General features: G+C 34.7%; 1 protein-coding gene across 2 annotated transcripts in view; it reads left to right on the top strand.

Annotated features, from left to right (window-relative positions):
• The window catches only part of COL21A1 (collagen type XXI alpha 1 chain), a 127,543-nt gene that overhangs the window by 65,031 nt on the left and 46,435 nt on the right, over positions 1-16,077 (top strand). For both annotated transcript variants that reach the window (XM_060110241.1, XM_060110242.1), the window contains one exon: positions 13,935-13,988. In XM_060110241.1, coding sequence (XP_059966224.1) covers positions 13,935-13,988 — 54 coding nt within the window. The remainder of the gene's footprint in view (positions 1-13,934; positions 13,989-16,077) is intronic.

Here is a 16,077-nt window from a genome sequence, read left to right as displayed (position 1 = left end):
TCTTATTCTTACATAAAGAAACTTTTTTTGGGTCAATTATCAAATAGAAACAGGCTTTCTATAGTGTGGCTTATTAAAGCAAAAGACATCAGGTAGGTATATGTATTCAAGTCAGTGTATCTAGAATGAGCCAACAATCCACATCATTGTCCTACTGTACGTTGTTTTGTTTTTGTTTTTTTTGATCCCTAAGGAGAGAATTTGTGTAAATCCATCAACCACCGAGACCACTTGATCAAGCATTGGATTTAGAGATGTCATCATTTTTCCTAATGGTCAGCACTTTGAAGGCCAAACTTTCTCAGAAATTCAGTCCAAATTTTCTTGGTCTATAGATGTTTTCCTTTCCTTTGGAAACATTGTCCATTTTTTCACTTAAAAGTTATGAAAGTTCTCCAAATATCAATGATTCCTTAAAGATTATAGATAGTACTTCTTGAATGTAAAATATGGGGGCCCATTTTCAAGAGCTTAGTCATGTGTTGTTAACTATATTTGACTGGTTTTGTATTTTATTTCCCATTTGTTTGTTGATTAAACAGATATTTATTGATATTTATTAGGTGCTGGACATATAGAAGAAAACAAAACTCTCATGGAGCTAATCTAGTTTCTCTATGTTAGAGAACACAGATTCTTCTCCTTACCTGCAGATTAGGGATTCATCTAATTTAATTTTTCTTTGTCTTCTGTTGTCAAAAGGTCCTGTGCCCCAAGAAATTAGATTATACTTTTTCTGGGGTGGTAGAGTTTAGAGAATAGAAGCGAGTTGGAGTTCCACCTCTCAATAACTTTTTCTAACTAGCTGTATGTCGTATGTCAAATTCTTTGACCTTCAGTTTTCTCCATTTCAAAAATGGAGTAAATGTTACCTACTTAGAATGGTATGGTAGAGACAGAGTAAGATAAAGGAACAAGTGTTCAATAAGGAATTCGTTTACTGCCTATTTTTTTAATTTGAACATAGCCTTAAGGTGCCTTTTTGAGCTTTTTTTAAAAAAACACTTTATTGAGGTATGATTGACATACAAAAACCTGTACATATTTAATGTAGGCAATTTGGTGAGTTTGTATGTAAGTATATGCAGTGAGCCATCACTGCAATCAATGCCATAAACATATCTGTCACCTCCAAAAATTTCCTTCCTCCCTATTATTATTATTATAATATTAAAAAAATTTTATTTATTTATTTATTTATGGCTGCACTGGGTCTTTGTTGCTGTGTGTGGGTTCTCTCTAGTTGCGTTGAGTGGGGGTTACTCTTTGTTGCGGTGCACTGGCTTCTCAATGCGGTAGCTTCTCTTGTTGTGGAGCATGGGCTCTAGGTGTGCAGGCTTCAGTAGTTGTGGCACATGGGCTCAGTAGTTGTGGCTCACAGGCTCTAGAGTGCAGGCTCAGTAGTTGTGGTACACAGGCTTAGTCGCTCTGCTGCATGTGGGATCTTCCCAGATCAGGGCTCGAACCCATGTCCCCTGTGTTGGCAGGCGGATTCTTAACCACTGTGCCACCAGGGAAGCCTTCTCCATGTCTTTTCATGACTTGATAGCTCATTTCTTCTTAGTACTGAATAATATTCTTGTCTGGATAGTCCACAGTTTATATTTCCTTTTTGGAATCTTTGGATAATGAATCATCCCTAATTTTCTCTGACCGTATTAAAATCTATTTTCTTCCTCCCACCCAGATTTTTGTTTTGGAATTTTTCAGTCCTACAGAAAATTGAACCTCATAAATATATGAACATTTATTTCTATAATTTTTTTTGTTGAGCCACTGGAAAGTAAATGAGACACCGTGCATTTCTCTCCTAAAAACTTTAGCTTATATCTCCTAAGAATACTTTAATTCCATTATGATGTCCAAGAGATTTAATATCAATACAATACTATTTTCTAATATGAGCCCATATTCAAATTTTTCTAATTGTTTAAAAATTGTTCTAAATAGCTATTTTTTCACCTGATACAATCAAGATTTGTGCACTGCATTTGGTTGTGTATTAGTCAGAGTTGTTCCAGAGAAACAAAACAAATATGATGTGTGTGTGTATTTACATTATTTATAATGTATTTGTCAATATATAATTGTATATTTATATACCATATATATCAAAATAAATATTTATATTTTCATGTGTATATATATATATATATATATATATATATTATATATATAGATTACCCCCTAAAACTTTAAAAAGTTTTCTGTTTCAATGATTATTCTGTTGTTTCTTAGAATATTTATACTTTCCCTTTCTACTCTTTTTTGTGTGATTATGTAAGCTTTTGGTTTCTCTACTATGTTGGTTTTTATTTAAATATCTAACATTGTAATGTAATTATTAACTTCATTGATATTTCCAGTTTTTTAAACTTATTAATCTATATTCTTTCTATCTTTTTTCTTATATTTTTTCTATATTTCATAATTGGGAATTAAATTTATTTATTATCATTCTTTCACTATTTTTTGCTCTTAGTATATAAATTATAATTTTTTTTCTGATCATTACTCCAATTATACCCCCTTGATTTTAATGTGTAATGTTGCCATTAATATTATTTTTTAGAATTTTTGCAATTTTGGTTTTATTTTTGTTTTTCCAAGAGTTATTTAAAAGTTAAAAAAGTTTTTTTTAGGTTGAGAGGCATTTAATTTTGATTCTGTTATCAGTTTCTGGTCTTCTTACACTGCAGCAGAGAATATTATTTGTATAATTTCTTCTTTATGGGATTTATTGAATTTTAGTCTTTGAACTATTATATGTTCAGTTTTCAGGAGTATTCCCTGTGCATATGAGAAGGTGAATCTCTATTTTGAGATGTGAAACTCAGTATCCATTCATTAGATCTATTTCACTGACTATCTTTTTGAGATCATCTATATACTTAATTTCTGGTTTGTTTGACATGCTTTGGACAGAGTGTGATTTGTTAGTTTCCCTCTTAATGCATTTCCATCTACTTCTCCTTCCATCTTCTGTTTCATGAAGGTGGTTTTTATGTTGTTTGTTGCATAGTTATTTACAACTGTTATAATTTCATTTTGAATTGTGGCTTTAGTATTATAAAATGTCATTTTTGTCTCTTTTAATAATTTTTAGCTTGAATTCTGCCTTGTCTTTACCAGGATTACATTTCTCCTTTCTGATTATTTGTATTGTTTGCAGAAACAATGCCCGTCCTGCTGTTGTGTAGCTTTATTAAGCTTTTTGAATCACTCTGTCTAGTTTCTCTTCTATCAAGCATAGAATTGGTCTTTCCTTTCTAAAGCAGTCTGAAGTATTTTTACTATTGACTGATAGGATTGGTCTTATCTCTGTCATAATGATTATGTTATAATTTTATTATACTTACTATGTGCATTATGCTGTATTTACTATACTTCTTTCTTAATGTGATCTGTTATTTTTTCCTTTTTGCTTTTATTTGGGATTTAGGAAAATTTGTATATTTTTCTCAGTGGTCTTTTTTTTTCTTGCAGTTTCATTGAGATAATTGACATACAGCACTGTCTAAGTTACATATTGTGAGATGTTTACCACAATGTTTGGTGAATGTGCATCAACTCTATATAAAAATATAGAAAAAATTTTTTTTCTTGTGATGAGAACTCTTAAGATCTACTCTCAACAGCTTTCAAATATACTATATAGCAGAGTTAACTACTAATGGTCTTTATACTAATACCTTTAATAGTCTATAAAAATACATTTTAGAGTTCCTTTATGCCCCTTTGCCTTACTTAGGCATATATTATTCATTTTATTAACTTTAAATGATACCCTATCATCTATGTGGCAATTAATTTATTCTATTTTCTTCTTTCCCTTTTCCTTTTCTTCTTAATTGTTTAATCATACTTTTACTTTGTCAGATCATATAATATTTATAAACTATTTTTCCACTCTTTCCCCACCTTTGTTTCAAATTTGCAATTAATATATTCAATGTTCATCACCAGCCCCTTCACCAATATCCCATAATCATCATTTGGGCTGGATGAAACTTCTCCTCTGGCATATTCCTTAGGAAGGGCTTGTGAACACAGTATTCTCTGAATTCTTATATTTTAACATGTTTTTCTATATTCTTGTTACTTTAATAACAGCCTGACTGTCACTGTTTTGCCATTGCCATTATCCCTTTAAACCCTTATCTGCTGCTTTTCACTGCTTTTCTCTGAATTTCTTTGAAATGTTGCTTCATTGCTGTCCTGTATGTTGCTGAGACCAAGGTAATTGTCTTTCCCTTGTAAGTGGCTTTGTCTTTTTGCATGAAAGCCCACAGTGTTAAAAAAATACCTTATGTTGGGCTTCCCTGGTGGCACAGTGGTTGAGAGTCTGCCTGCCGATGCAGGGGACACGGGTTCGTGCCCTGGTCCGGGAGGATCCCACATGCTGTGGAGCGGCTGGGCCCATGAGCCATGGCCACTGAGCCTGCGCGTCCAGAGCCTGTGCTCCGCAGCGGGAGAGACCACAACAGTGAGAGGCCCGTGTACCACAAAAACCAACCAACCAAACAAACAAAACAAAAAAACTCTTTATGTTTAAAGTTTAATAGTATAAGTTGTGTCCCAGAATTAAGAATTTCAATTATCCCAAATCCTGTCAATAAGTAGATTCAGGACTGTTAATTCTGGACTGTTCTCTTGGATTATAGTTTTAAATAGACATTCTATTACATTGTTTTTGTTTATATCTAAGGACTCCAATTATAGACATGTTAAGACTTCTTTGAATGTCTTCTACCACTATCACTTTCTGAATCTTTATATCCTTCTTAGATGGAAATATTAAGAGAGATAAAGGGAGAAAGTGACAATAATACAATAATATTAGGGGACTTTAACACACCAATTGTATCAATGTAAGATCATTCAGACAGAAAATCAGTAAGACAACACTGGTCTTAAATGACACCATAAACCACTTATATTTAATAGATATCTATAGGACATTCCATCTAAAAACATCAGAATACACACTGTTTTCAAGTGCACATGGAATGTTCTCTAGGGTAGATCACATGCTAGGCCACAAAACAAATCTCAACAAATTTAAGAGGATAGAAATTCCATCAAGCAATTTTTCTGTCCACAATAGTATGAAATGAGAAATCAATTACAGAAAGAAAATGGGAAAAACACAAACACAGAGACTAAACTTTCTACTAAAAAACCAATGGATCAATGAATAAATCAAAGAGAAAATCAGAAAATATTTACCTTGAGACAAATGAAAATGGAAACACAACTTTCCAAAAGATATGGGATGCAGCAAAAGCAGCTGAGAGAGAAGTTCATAACTATATAGGCCTTCCTCAATAAGCAAGAAAAGTCTCAAATAAGCAACCTAATCTACCACCTAGAAGGATAAGAAAAAGAAGGACAAATAAAGCCCAAAGTCAGCAAAAAGCAGGAAATAAAAAAGATCAAGAGGAAACAAATAAAATAGAGACAAAAAAAGGAAGAAGAAGAAAGAAAGAGAAAATCCCAGAAAATATCAATGGAAACAAGATAAAGAAAATTGATAAATCTTTAGCCAGGCTCACCAACAAGGAGAGGATCCAAATAAACAAAATAAGAAAGGAAAGGAGAAATAACAACTGATACCACAAAGAGAGAAAAACTCATAAGACAATACTATGAACAATTATACACCAATAAGTGGGACAACATAGAAGAAATGGATAAATTTCTAAAATGTACAGTCTCTCAAGACTGAGTCAGAAGAAGCAGATGATTTGAACAGACTGATCACTAGAAGTGAAATTGAATCTGTAATAAAATAAAAAGAAACTTCCAGTAAACAAAAGCCTAGGACTGGATGACTTCCCTATGGAAATTTAGCAAACATATACAGAAGAATTTATACCTATCCTTCTCAAACTATTCCAGAAAACTGAAGAGGAAGTAACACTCCCAAATTCATTCTATGAGGCCACCATTACCCTGATGCTAAAATCAGACAAAGTCACTACAAAAAAAAAATTACAGGCAATATCTTTGATGAATGTAGATGCATATATCCTCAACAAAATATTAGTAACCTGTATTCAACAATACATAAAAATGATCATACACTATGATCAAGTTGGATGTATTCCAGGGTCACAGGAAGCTTCAACGTATACATATCAATCAATATGATACACCACCTTAACCAAAGGAAAGACACAAAAATCATATGATCATCTCAAGAGATGCAGAAAAAACATTTGACAAAATTCAACATCCATTCATAATAAAAAACCCTCTCATCAACATGAATATAGAGGGAATATATCTCAACATAATAAAGGACATTTATGACAAACCCACAGCCAAAATAATACTAACAGTGAAAAGCTGAAAGCCTTCCCGCTAAAATCAGGACCCAGACAAGGATACACACTCACACCACTTTTATTCAACATAGTAATGGAAGTCCTAGCCACAGCAATCAGAAAAAAAAAGAGGCATCCAAATTGGAAAGGAAAAAGTAAAACTGTCATTACTTCCAGATGACATGATACTCTATAGAGAAAACCCACAAGTCTCCACCAAGAAAGCTATTAGAACTAATAAATAAATTCAGTAAAGTTGCAGGATTCAGGATTGATGCATAAAATGTCTGTTGCTTTTCTATGTACTAATAATGAACTAGCATAAAGAGAAACCAAAGAAAAATCTCATTTAAAGTTATACCAAAAAGAATAAAATACCTAGGAGTAAAGTTATCCAAGGAGGTGAAAGAACTATACTCCAAAAACTATAAAACACTGATGAAAGAAATGGAAGATGACACAAAGAAATGGAAAGATATTCCATGTTCTTGGATTGGAAGTGAGAGATTTCTGCCTATGCCCTTTTCTAGAAGTTTTATGGTTTCAGGTCTTACATTTAGGTCTTTAATTCATTCTGAATTAATTTTGTATATGGTGTTAGAGAGTGGTCTAATTATATTCTTTTACTTGTAGCTGTCTGGTTATCCCAGCACCATTTATTCAAGAGACTTTTTCTCCATTGTAAATTCTTGATTCCTTTGACCATAGGAGTGTGGGTTTATTTATGGGCTCTCAGTTCTGCTCCATTGATCTGCATGTCTGTTTTTGTGGCAGTGCCATGCAGTTTTGATTACTGTAACTTTGTAGTGTAGTCTGAAGTCAGGGAGTGTGATACCTCCAGCTTTGTTCTTTTTTCTCAAGGTAACCTTGGCAATTCAAGGAACTTTGTGGTTCCATATAAATTTTAGGATTATTTGTTCTGCTTCTGTGAAAAATCTCATGGGTATTTTGATAGGGATTGCATTAAATTTGTAGATTGCTTTGGGTAGCATGGGTATTTTAACAATATTCACCTTTGACATAAATCATAGCAATATTTTTTGGATCTGTCTTCTAAGGCAAAAAAAACGAAAGCAAAAATAAACAAATGGGAACTAATTAAACTTAAAAGCTATTGCACAGCACAGGAAACCCTCAACAAAACGAAAAGACAACTTATTGAGTGAGAGAAAATATTTACAGATGATATGATGTACAAGGGATTAATATCTCAAATATATAAACAGCTCATACAACTCAATATTAAAAAAAACCAGTTAAAAAATGGACAGAAGATCTGAATAGACATTTTTCCAAAGAAGACATACAGATGGACAGCAGGCACATGAAAAATGCTCAACATCACTGTTAGACAAATGCAGATCAAAATCACAATGAGATATCACCTCATATCTGTCAGAGCGGCTATCATCAAAAAGAACACAAATAACAAATGTTGGAGAGGATGTGGAGAGAAAGGAACACTTGTACACTGTTGGTGGGAATGTAAATTGATGCAGCCACTTTTGAAAACAGTATGGAGGCTTCTCAAAAAACTAAAAATAAAAGTACCGTGTGACCCAGCAGTTCCACTCCTGGGTATATATCTGAATAAATTAAAACACTAATTCAAAAAGATACATGCACCCCGGTGTTCATAGAAGCACTATGTACAATAGCTAAGATATAGAAGCAACCCAAGTGTCCATCAACAGATGAATGGATAAAGATGTGGTGTATATACACAATGGAATATTACTCAGTCATAAAAAAGAATGAAATTCTGCCATTTGCAACAATGTAGATGGACCTAGAGTGTATTATGCTTAGTGAAATAAGTCAGACAGAGGAAGACAAACACTATATGTTACCACTTTTATGTGGAATCTAAAAAAATAAAATAAAAGAATTTATATAACAAAACAGAAACAGACTCACAGACATAGAGAACAAACTAGTGGTTACCAGTGGGAAGAAGGAAGAGAGGAGGGGCAAGATAGGGATAAGGGATTAATAGATGCAAAGTACTCTGTGTAAAGTAGACAAGCAACAAGGATATATTGTACAGCACAGGAAAATATAGCTGTTATTTTGTAATAACTTTAAAGAGAGTATAAACTATAAAAATATTGAATCACTATGCTGTACACTTGAAACTAATATAATATTGTAAATCAACTATATTTCAATAAAAATAAATACATAGATGAGAGGGAAAAAGACATGAATATATAATTCTCAAAACCAAAAAGATGTAAAATGGCTCTTGAATGTATGAAGATGTTCAGCTTCACTCATAATAAGAGAAATACAAATTGAAACCATGCCAAGATATAATTACCCACCCATTAGGTTGGCAGAAGTTCAAAAGCTTGATAGTACAGTCTGCTTGGCAAGGCTGTGAGAAAACAAGCATTTTCATACATTGCTGGAAGCAAAGCAAAATAGTACAACCCTTACAGGGATATGTGACAATAATTGTGCCAGGCAGAATTGAAAGTGGCCACCACCTCCTGGTGCTCCAGCCTTTTCATAAACCTCTACATTTGAGTGTGCCCAGGACCTATGACTTGCTTCTAATCAACAGATGTCACTCCTGTAATGATGTTACATTATGAAAAGCTCCACTTAGAGCCTGCTTGCTCTGGGGAATTTCCTTGCTGGCTTGATGAAGTAAGTAGCCATTGGTGGCAATGAAACAAATTCTACCAACAAAGTGAGTGAATGTGGACGAAGATACTTCTGCAGTCAAGCCTCTAGATGAGAAAACAGCCCAGTAGACCTCCCAATTAGCACCTTATAAGACCCTACACAGAGAACTCAGTAAAGCCATGCCCAGACTTCTGGCCCCAGAAATTATGAAATAATCAATATGTGTTGTTTCAAGCAGTTAAAAAATAATTCACTCTGCCTAAATTATAATGCCAAACCATAGTGGTACAAATTAAAAAATAACGTTATTTGAAAATAGTGTATCCTGAAGCAAATCCTAAGAGTAAAGAACCGTTAAAACTCCCATTCTTTGGTGGCAGCAGACTAGCTAACTTTTCTGGATCTCTCCTTCTGTTTCTAGAGCTGTGCAAGGCACTTTCACAAAGGCTCTTATTTTATTTTCCTAAAAAATCTATGAAGTTGGGAATATCAATGTCATTTTGACATTAAGATCAGATTAAGAGCAATTAAAGAATTTACCCCAAAGTGCACAGTCAGTTACATGGCAGAGGCAGAATTCCTGGCCTGGTTTGTGTGATTCCCTTTATGCATGATGCTTTCCAAACTTCTTGTCTGTTTATTTGGTCAGCCAGGAGAAGCTTCCCCAGTCTTACATCTTCAATATATTCTCTGGCATGCTAGAGATGTGTTTACATACTAAGAATAAACCATGAAGTAAGAGCAAAGTCAAATTAAAGTATTTAATAACAAAGTAAGGATCTTCTTCCAAATGAAATTATATTTTAATGGTCACACACCTTCCACCAGATTTTGAGGATTGAAATGGCCACAAACTAAATTAATCCCCATCTTTTTATTTTTTTGTGGGTGAGTACCAAAGACCACCACATGAAAGGAAATACACAAGCAATGTAAGTTTCACATCTCTGTTTCAGGTTAAATTTACTTGTTAAAAATAACTGGTTTCTTGTGGAATAAATCATCTTTGACATTAGCTGCAGATACTGGATTGAAGAATAATGTTAGCATGACATTTTCTCAATTATCTTACATCAGGAAAGAATTAATAATAGAATAGCAAAATGATAAATTAGAGGTAAGGACATGCTATATGCCTTTTTCTCCACGAGCCAAACATATTGGTTTATACCAGAATCTCCAGGTCATAAAAGCAATCAAGTGATCAGATTAAGTTCTGGTTACAGTATTGAATTTCATATACTAGTTGTGTATCACACTGGATAATTTTATAGAAAATGACTAAGCAGAAATCATCCCAATGAAACATTATTAAAAGAATGAAGAGAACTTTCCTACGTAAGGATTACTGGCCATCATCTTGTCATAATTACACTGCATAATCATCCAACAGCATATGCAATAGGCCTATCTGCAAATGTTTTTCCCATTTCCTTTATCTTCTGAAAATCGAGTACTTAAGAATAAATCATCCATTCCTCCTTCCTTAATGTGCTCCAATGTTTGCAAAGCAGGAACATATAGTCTTACATATATTCGTATATTGTGTTCAGCACTATTCTAAGTATTCTGGGTGATTAAAACAAACAAAAACAAAAAAACCTCACATAGGATATGTTTCTTACCTTTAAAGAATGTGCAAGCCAGGAAAACAGTTCCTACATAGAGACACCTGCTGAACAATCTGGCCATTGTAAAACTCAGTGCCAAGTGAAAAGCCATACAAAGCCACTGTGGTTCCACAGAAAGGGGTGGGGGAGGGCAGAAAGGGTGTGGAGTCTCTTTCTTAAGATCTGGGCTAGATCAGTGGTTCTCAAAGTGTCATTGCAAGACCAGCAGTATCAGCACCTCTTGGAAACTTGTTAGAAATGAAGATTCTTGGAATTCACCCCAGAACTACTGAATTAGAAACTCTGAAATGGGATCTGCCATCTGCAGTTTACCAAACACTCCAGGTGATTCTGATGCAGCTAGAGTTGGAGAATCACTGCCGTATATTATAAAGAGTAGATGCTGTTTTATTCATATGATTCTGTATCATTCTGATTATCTGTCCTAACAAGAAGCAGAAAGAATAAGAAGAAATTAAATTCTCAAATAATTGTGGAACTCCATTATTGATATATGTTGCTGATGGTTACTTTTTTTAAAAAAAATCTCCTAATTAGAATAAAATATTAAGACTCTGTTAATGGTCACCAAAGTAAAAGGAGAGATCTTTACCAACCAAAGTAGCCATGTAATCCCAAATTAGTTGTTTCTGCTGTTGGACAAGTCTCCTCCCGCCTTTAATTTATATACAGATGATCTAAACTACAGATTTGCTTAAGTACGACAATCACATATGACAGTACCTGGATGTGAGAGAAGTTAAGCGACCTAATGACTTACAACTCTGCCATACGTTCTCAAATCATCAGAATTAGCTTTCACATACATTTCTGGGTCCCGCCATCCAGAGTTTCTGACTCAGTAGTTCTGCAGCAAGGCCTGAAAGTTTGCGTTTTGAAGTTCCCAAGTGAGGCGAAGCTGATCTGGCTGGGGTGGGGACCATCCTTGAGAACCACTAACACAGGTGATTCCACCTGATGTTATCAAATTGGTCCCGCTGTTCACCACTTACAAAATCAATACTCATAAAATGTTGGTAGAGAGGAAAGTTGCCTTTAATCAGAATGCCAGCAATCTGGGGAGATGATGGACTCAGTGTCCTCCCCAAAACCACCTCCGAAGATTCTGCTCAGCCATGAAAGCTTTTAAAGGGAAACAGGAAGTTATCTCAGTTAATCATTGGGCTAGGGGGTCAGAGTGGTTGCCCCCCCCCTCCCCCCGTATGCCAGCTTGAGTGCAGACTTGTCAACTCCTCGTGATCTTTCTTTAGATCCTATCTTGTTTACACAGTTTGCGAGATTACTGAATGGGAAACTAGGGAAAAATTCTGGTCATCTGGTAATTACTTATTCTTCATTTCTACTTCTTTGATCTACAGAAAGAAGCAACAAATTAGGCAAAGTATTATGTGATCAAAATATTTGAAAGGTGTGCTAGGGCCTGAGATGAGTAGAGCACAGGGGTGCCTGGTGTAAGGTTAGTGTCAAGACAAAGGGGTGCCCCCTGCAAAAAGCTCTTTCCTGCAAAGAGATTTTTCCTGCCCAAAGCTGCTTACACTGACTACTGCTGTGAGTGTCGAGTTCAGGATTGTTATTGTATAATTTCCCTCTGGCATTAGGCCCTGCCACAGCCCTTTTCTCTAATCGTTTAGGCTTTTTAACTTGTGGCTTTTGTGAATCTAACATCCATCTCTGTTTCTCTGATATTTTCATAAGATTTTCTGTAGAACCGTTGGGTAAGCAGGACCTCCCTGCCCTCTAGTTTGGTTAATTTACAGGAAAACATTATCCTTTTCCCTTCTATCCTCAACTGTCATCTAGTGTTTGTAAATAAAATTGGAACAGATGAAACATTTGGCTTTAGCTGGTATTTCACTGTGCTAATGAATTGCAAGAATTCATAAAAGTGGGGGAAACAGTGTTTATATAATGTGATAAGGCTGGATATTTTTTCCTAGGAGCTGATTGTGTTAGCCAAGTATTATTGGTTCTTCCCTCTGTGGTTCATTTTGTGCAATTTGGGGAGTTCATTAGAATATGAAACTATGGAAAATGGTGTTGGCATATACTTCAGCACATGTATTCTGAGACTTTTTCCCCCTTAAACTTATTTTGACTCAGGTATTTGAGTTATTTACAAGAAAAATATTTTCATTTTTGTTTTACTTTCTCTCTTGCTCTCATGTAGGATGAAATGTTCTCTCTGGCACAATGCCAAGTGTGGCACAATTGTTTGCAGAGAACTTTGCTTGTTAAGATGTAATACTTTGCTGAGCAGACACACAGCATCAAGGCTCTTGATGACTGATAGGTTTCAAAAAGTCTAAATGTTTGAGAGTGTGTGTGTGGTGTGTGTCTGTGTCTATTTCAAGGGACTCTCCCCAACCGCTCTTTATTTTCGTCCAGGCATTTTAATACCTGTATTAATCTGTGGATATTATACATTTTAGGATTAAATTCAACTAATACTTATTGTTTTAGTAGGCATAGTGTCAGATACGTTTTTACATGCTAGCAATTGATTCATTTGGGAAAAACTTATAGCGTTCCAGCAAGTGGGTGTAAAATAAGGTGCATAAATAATTTGAGCAGAGTAATTTAAAGATATATAACTGAAAACTATTATAATTTGAACAGTTACTTAAAATACACATTTTAGATATTTATTTTAAATAGATACTGGATTAAAGTGTTAAATAATTTCAAGTAATAACCTATAAATAGCTGCATTCTTAATGAAAGTTTTCTTTTGATTTTAAAATGCAACTCTTGAGAGGCAAGGTCACATTATGTCCGACAGGTGAAAAATTTTAAAGTAAAAATACAAATAGATATGAAAAAGACTCATATAAATGTGATATAAGTCACATTTACTTTGAAGAGAAGAATAATCCTATTCTCATAAGAAGTATACAAGTACCCCAGTTATTTTATAACAACTCAATTATCTGCTGTCATGTATAGATTTGATATTTATATAGTCACCTTATGAATTTCAGAATGAGTTATCTGATGTCAGGAAAAGTTGATATCAATAATCCATACAACAAGGACCTACTGTATAGCACAGGGAACTATATTCAATATCTTGTAATAAACTATAATGGAAAAGAATCTGAAAAAAATATACATAAAACTGAATATATATGTATAACTGAATCACTTTGCTGTACACCTGAAACTAACACAACATTGTAAATCAACTATACTTCAATTTTTAAAAAAAGAAAGGAAAGGGAAAAAATACAGAAGTAATTTTTGTTTTTGTTTATATTTAACATGCTTTAGTATGTAATGCCACATATTATTATTTTAGTGAGCATATGTACAAGCGGAATTCTCTATTTCTTTTTATCATTAAAAGGGAGAAGCAGGACCTCCAGGTGCTCCAGGGCAGGATGGATCACGGGGTGAGCCTGTGAGTACCTTGTCGATTCAGTTCTAAAGAATGACGTCCTTCTCTTGTCATGAAATCCTTTGACTATTTAAGTTCTCCTCCCAGATGCCCTATGCTTGTTCAGTGACTTCCAGACTAGGATTGTAGAAGCTCTTTGTGGAATACTGTAAAATATTAAAATATTCAATCCTCTTTTACAAACTGGGAAGAATTTTGCTAACAGGAAATTTATGTGATGAGTCTAAATCACAAAGTTCTAAAAAAAGACAAGTGTGGTGATGAGACAAGGAATCATGGCAGTGGGATAGTGGAGGTTATTTAGATACAATCTCTCCTCCTAAACCAGCAGATAGAAAACTGGGAGTTACTAAGTGAGACTTTATCCCCTCTCCCACCCCACCCCATCAGCTCAGAGAAGGCAAGAAAGGATCCCTTATTCCTTTTTCTCTGACTCCTCTGTCTTTCTTGCTGAATGGTGGAGAGGAAGCCATGTTGCTGTGCCAGGAGATGTACTCTGTTAGGAAAGTAATCAGTAGATTATGTATCTAAAGTTTGCCCATGTTATCCATATATAATAATTCTGGGCTGTACTCTCTTCCAACTAAGAACATATAGCATTATATTATTCTGTTATTTTGACAATTAATGAAAACTTCGTTGTTAGTAATATATCTCATGAAGATTGATCTTTACCATTTGTGGAAAAGCTTTGAAAACAGGAAAAAAAGAAAGTTTATATATTTGGTGATGCAAAGAAATGAAGACTCGTGGGTTGTGTGTGGATGCTGGTGTTAAGTATTTGTAATGAATGTTTTGGCCCCACTAAAAAGGATATGTTTACTTTATTTGTTCTATAATGTGGCAGCCAAGAAAATTAGTGGTGCTTAAGTTGGAAGGACGGACACTCTTAGAAAAATGCTTTAAAGCTAATTAAACACAGCTTATAGTAGCCAGATGGTGATTCATTCCTGCATGCAGATTGATAAATATGAACACTAACTCTTAGAATTCAAATTGAGGACAAAGGATGTATTTCATTGGGAAATGATTACATTGCTTTAAAGTACAATTACATGTACATGACTGTGCCTTGGAATTTAAAGGCTGGTATTGGTCAATCCTAAGAGTAATTTAGTCCTTAGGGTAATTTACATTCTAAGTGACAAATGATACCCAGTTGACTTCAATCCAGGTGATAAACTCAGTTCTAACACTTGCTAGATTTATTAGAATTTGTTTCAACTGTGTATCACTGTGTTTAAGGATTATAATCCTTTAGTCATTCATTCAACAAGCATTTACTGTCTGCTTTGTGCCAGACATTATATTAATTGAGGAGAAAATGAAGATGAATTTGTCAGGGTCCTGCCCTCCGGAGTCAGATGAGCCAATAGATGCAAACATCATATAAATGTTATAGAGGGAGGTGCGGGAGGCTTGCAAAGTTGTAGGAGATGTATATGATGCTAAATGAGTTTTGGTACATCATTGAAAAGGATGCATTCTTCTTGTTTAATAACCATTTATTGAGATATGATTCACATACTACTGTATAAAATTTACCTATTTAAAAAGTATAAGGATACATTCTTAAACAAGATGTTCTCTTAGCCAAATTGTGGAGTATAAATAGGAGTTGTCTTCTTGTTTGTCCCCTAAGGCAGAAACCTGTAACATATTCCAAAATATAGAAATGAAAGAAATCGTGATACTTTGGGAAAACTGAAATTATGTCAAATTGCTTAGGATAGATGGAGGGGATGGGATAGAAATACTAGATGAGGTTGCAGGGGTAGGGAGAGGCCAAATCAAGAAAGGCCTTGTATGTCTGTGCTATTTGGACTTAAATCTGAGAGTAATCGGAGGCATTCAAAGGTTCTAAGTAGGGAAGCAAGGTGTTCAGATTTAGAAAGTTTTAGAGAGGTCACTTGACAGCAGAAAAGAGAATGGGTAAAGGGGGGCAGAGGTGGAGGGCAGAGCCCAGCAGCAGGCCAGCTGAGCCCTGCCACCTCCACCTCCAGCTAAGGCAAGAATATTCAGAGTTGGGAGAGGGAGAGTGGGACTGATCTGAAATGAACTAACAAAGCATCAGCAGAGCTCGGGGATTGAC

Source organism: Mesoplodon densirostris, chromosome 10, assembly GCF_025265405.1.
Source record: "Mesoplodon densirostris isolate mMesDen1 chromosome 10, mMesDen1 primary haplotype, whole genome shotgun sequence".
Classification (NCBI taxonomy): domain Eukaryota; kingdom Metazoa; phylum Chordata; class Mammalia; order Artiodactyla; family Ziphiidae; genus Mesoplodon; species Mesoplodon densirostris.
This window is presented reverse-complemented; position numbering and strand designations above follow the sequence as displayed.